Genomic DNA, 13,151 nt, shown 5'->3' with positions numbered 1-13,151 from the left:
GGTGCTGTTGCTCAGAATCGTAATAATGGCAAGACAGTAAAATGTGAGCTATTGCAACTTCAGTGTTGTACAGACCACACATTGGTGCATCAAGTATTAATAAAAACACAAAATTTCAGAAGAATTTAAACATCATATCAATCAATATTTTAACAATTTTCATTAAAAATTAGAAAATGAAACATGTCACAAAGTAAGACTGGTTTGAAATCTTTGAAATATGTTTATAATTTGTGTTGTTGTTAATTGGCATTTTATGGTGTAAAGCAAATGGGCTACCTGCACCAAACAATTGGTAAAAAAACAAAACAGTGAAAGCATTATTAAGTGTAAAGAGAAATTAAGTTAAAAAAATAGTGGCCCAATACCTGATAAAAACTTAAATAAAATTAAAAAGGCAAATGGTCCTTAAAAAATTAAAAAAACATTTGTAAGGTGGAGAGTGCCACCATTGCCAATGACACTGTCCAACATCACAGATAAACCTATGGTAAAAATATGTCTAAAATGGTGCCATCACTCATTGTCATAACAGTGGCATGACAGTAAAATGTGGGCTATTGTGGCTTGAGTGTCACACATATCACACATTGCTGCATCAGTCCCAGATAAAAGCCAAAGCCCCTAATGATGAATGGGGTCCAACATCTTCAAGGCTGAGGTTCTGGCATAGACCAAAGACCCATAGTCTGGATTCAATCAAATGAAAACATGATAGATTTTTAGCACAGATCATTGATCTGCTCCACCAAGAGGTGGAAGAGAGGGCATGGAGACTGTTCAGTGAGCTTGTGCACTTGACATGTAGCTATTTGATGTTTTGAATAAAGAATAGCTTACAGTCAAAGATAAGCTCCAAGAACTTTGCCTCAGACAAAGCTTGGGATCAGGGTGAATACCATGTTGGCAGCAGAAATACATGCAAAAGGTTTTAGAGTGAAAAAATGTAAAACCATTTGCTGTGGTCCACTTCAGTAAATGATTGAGGACAGACTGTTGCTGATGTTCAATAAACCTGATGCTCAACAACTGACAAGAGATGACGAAGATGTCAACATAGAGACTGTTTGCAACTGTAGTGGGGGTAAGTTGTCCATTGATAGCATTAATCTTTATAATGAAAAGTGTGACATTTAAGACACAACCCTGATGGACTTCAAGTTCCTGTGAGAAAGAATGGGGAAGTATTGAACCCACATGGACTTGGAGTCATCGGTATATAAAAAATGTTTAATAAAAATGAGGAAATGGCCAAACAACCCATATGAGTGGAGGTCTCGCAGGATGTTATACCTCTAAGTTGTATTATAAGATTTCTCAACGTAAAAAGATACAAAAACAAAACGTTTTTGCTTGAGAAAGGTTTCCCTGATTAACATTTTAAGTTGAATCAGGTGGTCCATGGTGGAGCATTGTTATAGAAACCCACACTGGATGGGTTAAAGGAGGCTGTTTGATTCAAAGAACCAAACAAGATGAGCATTAACCATCTTCTCTAAGATCTTACAGAGAGAACTCCTCAAAGCAACTGGATGGTAGTTTGAAGGAGTCTTGGGATCCTTCTCGGGCTTTGGAAAAAGGAGAACAATAGCATGGTGCCAAGCATCATGACAAACGTTTTCCTGCTAGATCCAGTTAAAAACAACCATAAAAAATAGCAAGAGAGAGATGACACAGCATCTTGTAATGAATATCATCATGTCCAACTGATGTACTGCCAGACCAACAAAGAGCAAGCCTGAGTTCCGCCAGTGTAAAGAGGCAAGTATAGTCATAGAGACGATCAGCTCAAAAGGAAAGAGGTGATCACTCTACCAGTGTTTTGATGGCTAAGAAGGTGGGGGATGAAGCAGAAGTATTAGATGCATGAGAAAAGCTTTTAGTGAGAATATCAGAGATGCTTTGGGTATGAGTAACTTCCTGGCTATCAGAGAGCAAGATTGAAAGGGAAACAGAATCATACTCTCCACTGACCCTTTGAATCTTGCCCCATATGACTTTGAAACTGGTGGTAGAAGAAATAGTAGATGTGTACTTAATCCAAGATTCCTCCTGGCTTTGACATCTGACCTTCCGAGCATATGCACATGGGTCTGCTGAAAAATGTGTTATACCTACAAAAGGTATCCCAGGCCTGGTTTTGACCCTTTTGTGCCACATGGCTAACATGATTCCACCACGATTGAGGATACTGTGGAAGGTGTGTCGAGGTTTTAGAAATATACTGAGCAGCTGCTGCCTGGACAGTACAATCAGTCACTGCTGCCACGTAATTGTCTATCGATGGCTCACAGACAATGGCAGGATAAAGTTCCGAGGGAGTAGTAAAAGAGGGATGGTGGCCTGGTCCAACTTCCATCGAGGCACGTAGGTGAGGTGGCCAATCTCTCTTAAAATGATCGCTGCCCCACAAGTTGCTGTAAATCCTCCAACAAAAGTAAGTGAAAAGTGAAGAGAAGTAGACAGAGAGATGAACAGCAGTAAAAGACTGACTTCATTAACAAAAATATGTACAGAAGAGAGAAAGGTTGTGATCTAAGAGCATACACTCTATGGAATGATCCCTTTGTACCACCACATACGGGATTATGTCTGTTAAACTTCTCCAGAGTTAAAAATAGAGACAGTAACTGTTCAATAAGGACATCAAAGTCTGAATGATTATGGGTTTCTTACAAAGCCAGGTAGAGAAAACAAATAGTGATGGTACAACCCAAAGAAACACGGGTGGCTACAGTTTCTAAGGGTGTATTGAGTGGCAAAGACAGAGTGGGCACATGTTGATCGACCAGTAGTGCCACCCCTCCATACACTCGTCTGTCACAAAAACCTGTTATTTATGTACAAAGAAAACTGCTGAAGGGTGACTGTATTGCAGATTTCTGAAATCTGCAATAAGAATACAATAAGAAAGTAAGAATCAATCAAACCTTTAATGTCACCTATATTCGAACAAAAACTCCGATAGTTTCACTGTATCAAAGTGGCCATTTTTATTTAAGTGGAGAAGAATAGGGCAGGGAGTTCTTCTGATTCTGAACATGTTTTTTCTTCTTTATTGGATGAAGATCTATTGACCTCCATGGATCCTGTACTGGGCTGAGTAAACAGGTTTCTGTCTGTGGACAAAGATTCCAGAAACTGAGGGTGTGAACGAATAATCATTTTGCATCTCGGGGCTGCAGAAGAGGATGGACTGAGGAAACGCATGAACCCAAAGCCAAAGAAAGGACCCATGTAGTCATTGGAAAGAGTTGTAGGGACAAAGATGGAAGTAGACACACATTCGTCAACTCTTTTAACCATGGGTGGTAATAACTTCTGAACTTCTGGGTAGGAAATACTGTTTATAGTTTTCAAGGGTTGCACCTCTTTCTTTTCCACCTACTTATGACAAGAAACAGAGTAAGAGGGATGTGAACCACTACAATTAACACAGTATGGTTCCAGTTTGCACATGTAAGCATCGTGGTCTTTGCCACCACAATGAGCACATGTTAAAGAACCATGACATGATGTCTTCGAGTGACCAAACTGCTGCACTGGAAACATCTGAGAAGGGTTGGAAATGTAAGGCCATATCTTACAGTTCAGATAAAATGCTTTGACTGTGGCAGGAAGACATGGCGATGTAAACATCAATATCAGAACATCAGTAGGTAACATAATTACTTCTTTGTGTGGAAAAGGAATGTGTGATAAGAAACTGAGGTGCAGATTCTGACTGTGATGGTGACTGTACAACAGTCATCATCCATGTGTGGACATTTTCTGATAATATGTTTTTTATTTCAATTTCTTTCATTTTTATTTATTTTTTCATGAATGTGGCTATCCATAATAAAGGCTTACTGACCCCACCCACTATTGAGCCCTAGAAGGGGAATCACTGCAATGCTAAACAAGGACATGACATTGCAACAATGCCAAGGTTGGTGAGCACAATACCCAAATTCCAGCATTAGACACAATGCCTATAATACCCACTGAGAATGTCCAACACAGGTACTCAATTGACTCTAGTCCAAGTAGACCAGCCAATTAACCCTAGGTGGGATCACCCCAAGACTGTCCATCTACAGGAATTCAAGGCCAAATTGGTGTGTTATGGTTGGACCCCTCAACCACAAGGATTCTTTCCTTCCCATTACAGTTTGTCACACATGTGTGGGTGAATGTTTAGATCCCAGAGGAGATAAACTGAAAGTATAGCACCTTCTCTGCGAGGTCTCCTCACCACATACAAGAACCCACCTCGAGGGGTGTGAAAAGGTTAACAGATGAAACTAGTAACTAACTTGGAATTTTCTCATCAATACTGCATTGAATTCAGAGTACAAATGATATCATTCATGTTATTCCATTGTATATTGATGATTCTGCAATAGTCAATGTTAAGGTAGATAAAATATACAAGTTTTACTAAAAGCTTTTGTTATTTATTTAGGATGTTCTTGAGGTGACACAAATGAAATACAAAATATGTGAAGTAAATTTATTTATTTGTTTTGTTGAAATTTATGCAAAGCTACCTAAAATATGGGCTATTTCTGCTAGTTATCATTAATTTAACAGTGTATAGACTACAGTTCATCAACAAAACCCACAGCCAACTCTTGAGCTACTCTTTACCAAGAAATAATGTAATCCCATATCATACAGTTAAAAGAATGAGTGTGTTTGGTGATGGAATTTGAACCAATGGTCATGTCAGGCATCAGTAAGATGAGAAATATAGTTGTTCATAGCAAGAAAACAACCTTTCAGGGAAATCAACTCTGTAAAGACTTAAAAAAATTCAAAGTCATGTTCTTAGTAAAAATACTATATTAAAAAATTTTTTGTGTACAACATACTTGCAATGTTTACTAAAAGCTTGCCACATTTTACAAATACATACACAATAAACTCAAAATTATAGTAAATTATGTATAACATGTTTTGGTGAAACCTTTCCAGATGTTTAAAATTGAAAACAATTCCTATTGACATCATGTTCAGAATTAGATGAAACTGTATCAAATCTCTAATAGAGTAGGTAAAGATACATCAGGTCTTATATCAGACTGAAGGCTTGGATAGAAAAATTCCTTTTTATTTTGAGTATTGTAGCCTTGCACTTAGATGAACAAAAATAGCAGTATTCTCTATGGTTTAAAGGCTCATGCCAAACCACTAGAACTCCAAAAAGGCAAAGACTTTTTCTTACTTTAATTTCAACGTCTCAACTCTTCAACACAAATGATGTAAGCCTCGTGTGGAGTTTATAATTTGTCAAGGTCTCCAAGTTTTATACCAAAATATGTATAATATGCCTTTTTGATGAATTCTGTGATGTTTTGCTTTTATACCTTTGCAAGAAATTTACCACAAGTATAAAAGAATATGTTTGGGTCATTTAAAAAAGCTATTGCTGTCACAGCAATGAATAAATAATATTGATAAGAAAAAGAATAATGTCAAAGTGCATGCACAAATAAATACTATCTGGAAAAGACACATTATGTGGCTTCTTAACCATCTATATACTGTGTGTTTCTTGTAGGTTCTAGAATGATAAATAAGACTCTTATGTCATGACTGGTCTAGAGGAATCTATAGTCAATGGTTGTCAACATTTTAAGCATACCAATATGTGACCTTATTTATATGAAAATGATTTACTGTGTATAAAAGTATATATGAAGTTTTGTGAAAAATATGTACATGATGGAAGAAAATGGATATCATTTTTGGATTCCGTGTATAGGAATTATTTTACAACATGAAAATTTCAAAACAATAACACTATTACAGGTCTGTGCAATTTACTTTCATAAAAAGCAAATATAAATGCTGACTGTTGTGCAAGTTAAGTATCCATGTGACAATGAAACCCACCAAAAATATCATTATACAACAGTAAGAACACAATGACCCATCATAGCTGATATAGTAGCTACAAGGCCTCCGACTAAGTTCTAGAAATTCCAGTAGTGGCAAAAACAGTTGTATCATAAAAACATAAATAGCACGACTATTAGCAAGAAGATCTAAACTATAGCAAAGCTTATGGTAGAACTTGTAAACACCCCCTGATACTTGAACAATAAGCCATGTTGAGGGTGACAGCATGATAAATTTTGGGTAACACATTTTACAATGTGTAAAGAACAACTTGAAATTTTTAGTTCAAATTCAATAAGAAATTTGAATCTTTAATTATGAATTACAAAAACTACCTACTAAAAACCATTAACTGGTAAAAGGATAGAGAAGCATAAGGCATATGAGACCAATAGAAAATGTAAACAAACTGTCTAACTTCAATACACTTGAATTTTAAAATCTGAAACTTAAAATTACTTTTACATCAGGTCATACTTAGTGATGTGGTAAGTTTAAGTCCTCTTCTTATACGACATGCAAATACAAATAGCAGAAAAGGGTCTACAGTACAAATACCTTAAACTACTGAAAAATTTTTCATACTACTGAAAAATGAAATTAAGGTTTAAATTTTGTTATCAAACGGGATTATTCCTCTATAAATTATTATTTTTTATAATATACTTGTGTACTGGACCTGAGTAACAAACTAATATATTAGAAGAATTTATCACGCACACATACCATTTCAGGTAATGTGACTTTTAAAAAGAACATGTTTTAAAATTTAATTAATGAATTAATTAATACACTATATTCAGCCATACATACCCTCAACTTGATCTTCCAGCTCATCATTTTTTATCTCAGGTTCAACATCCTGTTTTAAACAGTACCTTGTCATCGAAAATCTAAAGTTGGCAAACATTACTTCTTCACAAGCTTCCTCCCACTTACCATTTGTAAGTTCTCCCTAAAACATGTGAATATTTTTTATTACTTTACATTAAATTTTAAAATTTGAAACACTTCAGTCATTATACGTACCTTTACAAGTATTATACATAGTAGTTTTGCGCATTACTGAGTTAATAAACATAATAGCATTCTTAATTAAGTAGTTAAACCTCCTTTCATATTTCTGTAATTTTTGTTCTAGTTCCTACATGCATTCAGATGTAACAGCACTACATTACCTACTTAAAGGAGTGAATTTTAGCTGGTATGCAGTATTGATAAATGATTATTGTCATTAAATATTTAATACCAGATTACAGACTTTTTACAAGTGCACTTTATTTATACTTTAAATTAAAATAATAAATTATGGGACATCAAAGAATTCCGGTGATCCAGTCAAGGAGGTTCTAACTCCCAACCTCTCTCAACAGACTAATCTCCAAATCCAAAATTGATACTCCAATTATTTATAAACCCTTTTCCTAAACTGCTGTAAAGTTACATCTTCTACCACACTAATTAGTAATTCTGTTCCTGTTCTAGATCTGGTTATTATTATTAATTATGATATCTTCTTTTATAATATTTTCCTTTATAAATGATACTTTAACTATGCCATGAAATGTAAAAACTATTAAGCTGTTTTGCTTTATCTACTTTTAAATATTTCAGTTTTGATTTTCTTTTTATGCAGTGAGTATGTATATGAAAACAGAATAGAGAAGAGATACTAGAATTCTTCTCAAGTAATGAAACTATACTTAAGCATTTACAGTTTTATCTTTGGAATCCAAGAGTAAGAAGGATAAGAAAGTGTCATTTAGGTGTTTCAGTTACAGAATGAAGTAGAAAATCTGCTTGTCAGAAATCTATTTCATTTCTGAAAGGTCAGATATGGTGATATATATATCACAGACTAATATTATAAATAGCAAAAACATAAATTCATGTTTGCTCTTAGGAAAAAATGACTTCACTTTCAAATGTTCACTTTGTGAAAGGAGTTGGTGTGAATCATTCATATGTACATAATTTCTTCAGTCTGATGAGTGTATAGACAGGAAAGGCTACTGTTAATAGGTTTATGGGTGATACAGATGGGCCTAATACTACACATCTATTTTGTGTATTTATATGCAGTGTAAGAGTTAATACATATTGATCATATCATCCAACTGAAACTGTCTTGCTTTTCAAACATATAAATATTACATATGCATGAAGGTGAAAAACAAAGTTCTTACTTTATTAACAAACACACATATACAGATATACATTACACAGAGCTTTTCATTATCACCTGTGATGGATTTTTTGCATTTATAAATGTAACTTCTGATAAGTACTTCAAAATATCTTAAACTATTTTGTTCAATAATTAAGATCATAACTCAAAAGCATATACTCTATATTTGTAATTGGATATTTTTAACAACACAATTTTTAACCCTAAATAACAAACTCTGATTTAACCAAATATTTAATAGACAATTCTTCTTTTGCCCTTTTCCAATCTTCTTATAATCCAAAAATAATTTTTTAGTAGTATTACATCACTTGTGACTATTTTATAACTATTTACACAAAATATAAGTGTTCTAAAATTTTACATTTATTTCCACCTATACAGAAATCTTTCTTAAGAAACTAAGTCATTAATAGAATAGTTGACTACCCAACTATTTACTTTTTCTTTGTTTCTGCGAGTTAATAAATATGGCATGCTGTGTGTTTCATGGTTGTTTCCTTTTCCACTTCAATGAAATGATCTTAACTTCTAACCCTTTTAACCCCAAAAGTACTAAGGTTATTTCTAAGCCCCAAAGGAGTTGTTTGGTTAAAATCTGTTCTTTATAAGTAATTATCGTACGCAAAGTAGAATCAACAAAAAGATAGATAATTTCAGTTGAGAGGATAATAAAATGACAAAGTTCAATAGAACAACAATAAAACATCCCAACTTGCCCTTTTTCAAAGGAAACTCCTGTTGTATAGATGGTAATTTCCATTCATGGAAAACTTCTTCTATTCTAGCTATAAACCTGTTTAAAATATGAGAGAGCATCATTATAGGGAAAGAAAACAACAACAACTGGGTTATATAAAGGAATTTCTTTATAAACTTTTATAATGACTGAAAAAAGTACATCCATACTAGTGTCCTTCAGAGCTGTGAAACAGTATTTAAGCACACTAACTTGTAACATAAAGTAGGCATATTACAGTACAAATGGTCAAATGACAACAAAAGTAGAAAGTCTGATTGTGTAGGTGAAACTCATAGAATGATAAGTTTGGAATAGTTAACTTTTTAGGTGTTATTAATATTCATATAATTTCAATGAAAAGCAGCTTGACTTAAAAAATAAGTTTCACTAATGTTTTTACTTTACTGATATTATGTTTTTTGTTGGGATTTATACATTTTCTTACAAATATTAGTAATAATGATGAGCAAAAATAACTTCTCACTCCATTAAAAATTACTGTTTTATGAATGCAAGGAACATGTGTTGTTGTACTTTATTTGCATTATAATACCTGGATCTTAAAAACAGACCAGAAGTATAAAAAATTCACTATTAGCGTAAATTATAATATACAATCACATTTAATAATACAAGTTCCTGAATTATTTATGAATATACTTTTAATACTTTAATTTTTATAAGTGGAAATATCAAAGCAAGATATTGATGTTTTGTATGTTTAGCCAATAAAACACACATATTTTACACCGTATCACTGGTATGTTTTAATGAGGTAAAATGCACCAACCTTTCCCAATCAGAAGCAGTGGTAAAATCTGTAATTTCAAACACATCTTGATCCTACATATAAAAAAATATGAAATGATTAAAATGTAATAAAAATAATTAAAACCATTAGCTTTCTAAAGTTCCCATATTAAATAGTTATTTTAATTTGAAAATACTGTGTAAGAACACCTTATTTTAACAAGTTTCATGTAAACAAACTATTCTAAATATTACATACTTGTTAATAGTTGTTGCCATAATTTAAATAAAAAGTCATTATGATATATCATGATAAACTGAAGACTGTGATTACAAAGATAACATGTCAGTCTGGCATATAAAGAAGTCACTACGGATAATTGTTCACATGTTTTAGAAATATGTGTACAATAGTTTGTGCTTTCCTGCAAATGTCAGGATGTGTTCCAAAATCATATTTCAAGACAATCAAGATAACTAGATCAAGATGAAAAAGGTTCATGGACACACCTTGAAAGAAATAGATTTTTTTCATGCTAAAGATGGCCAAATAAACTGGAATTATAGCAAATTTCTTTTACTGCACAACAGTCAAGTTCCTGTTCCAGTTTGAAAGGACTAAGGACTATTTAAGCACAGGCTTTGAAGTTCTGTAGACCTACTAAGACATTAACCTGTTTATGAAATGTTTAATAAAAAGGAGTGGTGCAGCACTGTCATAGTTGTTGTCTGAAGCAGATATATACACTGGATGCTACTTACTGTGGTCACAGATAATGTTATTATTTATATAGTATTATCAGAATTACTAACTTCTGACCAGACATATAAAAATACATAGGAAAAACATAATTTATTGTAATCAGCAATTTGATTTTTTGTTGTCACTTTTAATCAGTTTAACCATCTCATGGTCAATAGATCAAAGGATGATTCACTATAAAATAGGGTGTGGCCAAGTTGTCCAGATCCTCTAAACTCTTGCTTTTCCTTTCCATAATTAGTTGTCCTCATTCCTTTGTGAGAAAGGTTCACCATAAAAAAGGCTATGGCTAAGTTGATTTTAGGATCCCCTGTGGTCTTGCATTTCCTTTCCACAATTACAGTACAGTTATTTTCATTCTTTTGCGATAGATGGTGCTCCCACAAACTTCAATTTTTGTTAACCTTTTTTCATTATAGAAGAAGTGCATAAGAAACATAAAGACCTAACCTTTAAAGAAAAAACTGCCATTTTAGAATACTATGATAAGTTATCAAAAATAAGGTGCATAATGCAGCAGTACAATTAAAATTTTTTCCAACCTCTTTTGAGTTAAATTTTTTAAAAATCAAGGAAACATTTAGAGGGGAGAATGAAAACCCAAACTGTAAGAGAACACACAGTGGAAAAGATGACCAGGTTGAATCAACATTAAAACTCTTGTTCACTAATGCTTGTAAAGACAATGTTTGTGTAAAGGAACCAATGATGTGGCAAAAAGCAGAAGAGCCAGCTGTGAAAATGTGAAAAAGGCAATTTTATTGCAAAGAATGATTGGTTTAATTGTGAAAAAAAAAAAAGGAAAACATTGTATACAATACACTCATGGTGAACAAAAGGATACTAATTTCTCAGCAGCAGAAACTTAGATTGCTGAATATCTGCCTGATAATGTTTACAATGCAGATGAAACTTTATTATTGTGCCTTGCCTGAGTATACAGTGTATTTCATGTTATGAGAAACCTATCTGAAGTAAAAAACATATTCTCAAGAGGGCTGGCATAGGTATTAGTACTTTAATTAAAATACAGAACAATGTTTCAACCTTCTTAGGTCATCTTCAGGTAAACAAAAAGAGAGTTTGAAACTGACTGTTGCTTGGTACATTTTAGGGACAAAAGTGTAAAGTGTACAGGATTGTAGGGGGCATTGTAGTTAAATGTTAGGTTATTAATTAGTATAGGTATAAAGGTGTTCTTTTATACTGGTTTGAATTTGTTTTTAGTTGGTGTATAAGCAGGGCTTCTTTGATTTTGCATTTGTTTATATATTTTTCCCTACTTAGAATCTGGAGGTTTTCTATGGTTATGTTGTATTTATTTGATTTACAGTGTTGAAAAACGTGTGACGATGTTTTTTTTTTGTTCTTTGAATTTGGTTTTAATTTTTCTGCTTGCTTCTCCAATATAGAAATCATGGCAGTTGTTGCATTGCATTTTATAAATAATTTTGTTGTTGTGTTTGTCAGTGTACTTTTTACATAGTATGAACTTTACATTTGTGCCTGATTTTTGAATAAATTTGGTGTTTACTGGAATATTATGTTATAAGTTTTTCCAAGTGTTGGTTATTTTGTCATTGATGTTGTGAATATATGGTATGCACCAGGTAGTGCATCAGTTATAGCTTCTGAGGATGGAATGCTTTCTAAAAATGTGCCAAGAAAATGTTTCTTTTTTTACAAGTCTATCAGGAACAGCAAGGCTATGTCTTCCTGGAAACAGTCTTGTTACCCTTCCATACCTTTCCAATAATTGATAAATTACATTGTAACTAAACTACCTTCTTGCTTCTTGCCAGTTTTTATTAGATATATGTAATAAGAATTCAAAATTGAGATATCAATTGGGTGAAAAAAAAAAGAGCTTCTTGTATCACTTCATACATTTATGAAGGCAATCAATTTGTCTAATTTGCATATCACTTTTGTCAATTAGCCTCTTGTTGACAGTATAATTTAACACCATATTGGGTTTGGTTATTGGTTGTTTAGTTTTGTAATCATTCTTTACACTGTATTTCATTTCACTTGAGTAAAGTAATAGGATGTTTCTCTTTCCACTGAAGTGCTAAAATATTCCATTGCTTCTTTGTCTCAATATCTCCCTTCTCCAGAGGTGTAAATTTAGGCATATTCTTCTGATTAGTTCTAATTGTTTCACAAAAACCAGCCTTATTTTCAAAGAGAAAGTTGCATAATTCTGGACTTGTATAATAATTATCAGTACATAATATATGACCTTTTCCAAGGTAATCTTTCATTAATTGCTTCACAACTTATCCTGAAAATCCTAACTGGAGATCTTTGGGGACATCTACATTACTTGCAGGATAGGTAATCATATCTATTACAATTCCTGTCTCACAATCACATAATACAAATATATTTATTCCAAATCTATGGCACTTGCTTGGAATGTATTGCTTGAAAACAATGTGATCCTTGAAAAAAATCAGATTCATCGATAACTACTTTTTGGAATGGAGCAAAATATACCTTAGCTTTATTCTTCACCACTGTACACACTTTTTGAACATTCAATAATCAATCATCTGCATTCAGTTATTCGTTATTTGCAAAGTGCAAATATCTAAAAATCTCCCCTGAGTAATCTATTTTGAAAATACTGAAGTTGTTATAAGAGGATCATTCTTCCAACAATCAGCCAGCACATGCTCTTTTACATGTGGTATAAGCATCACCAGAGCAAAAAAAAAGTGTACATTTCTTCAATAGTTGTATCTTCCCAGTCCTTACTTCATGAATTAGATGGAGTGTTAGTTTCACTTTCTTTGGAATTCAGGGCTTTACAAAACTTA

The 13,151-nt window shown here is 33.0% G+C and overlaps 1 protein-coding gene and 1 long non-coding RNA gene across 4 annotated transcripts in view; both read right to left on the bottom strand.

The window, feature by feature from the left end:
- Rab3GAP1 (RAB3 GTPase activating protein subunit 1) overlaps positions 1-6,837 on the bottom strand; it is a 131,926-nt gene extending 125,089 nt beyond the window's left edge. For 2 of the 3 annotated variants that reach the window (XM_076448192.1, XM_076448193.1), the window contains exon 1: positions 6,700-6,836. In XM_076448192.1, coding sequence (XP_076304307.1) covers positions 6,700-6,796 — 97 coding nt within the window. In that variant the 5' untranslated portion in view covers positions 6,797-6,836. Of the gene's footprint in view, positions 1-6,699 lie in introns of all 3 variants that reach the window. The other variant, XM_076448191.1, reaches the window with a different exon arrangement.
- A 1,955-nt stretch (positions 6,838-8,792) lies between these two features.
- LOC143222149 (uncharacterized) overlaps positions 8,793-13,151 on the bottom strand; it is a 28,705-nt gene continuing 24,346 nt past the window's right edge. Inside the window, exons 2-3 of the long non-coding RNA XR_013012040.1 lie at positions 9,607-9,659; positions 8,793-8,870 (exon numbers count right to left, since the gene is read on the bottom strand). This is a non-coding gene — a long non-coding RNA (uncharacterized LOC143222149). The remainder of the gene's footprint in view (positions 8,871-9,606; positions 9,660-13,151) is intronic.

The sequence above is a fragment of the Tachypleus tridentatus genome, chromosome 8, assembly GCF_004210375.1.
Source record: "Tachypleus tridentatus isolate NWPU-2018 chromosome 8, ASM421037v1, whole genome shotgun sequence".
Lineage (NCBI taxonomy): Eukaryota > Metazoa > Arthropoda > Merostomata > Xiphosura > Limulidae > Tachypleus > Tachypleus tridentatus.
This window is presented reverse-complemented; position numbering and strand designations above follow the sequence as displayed.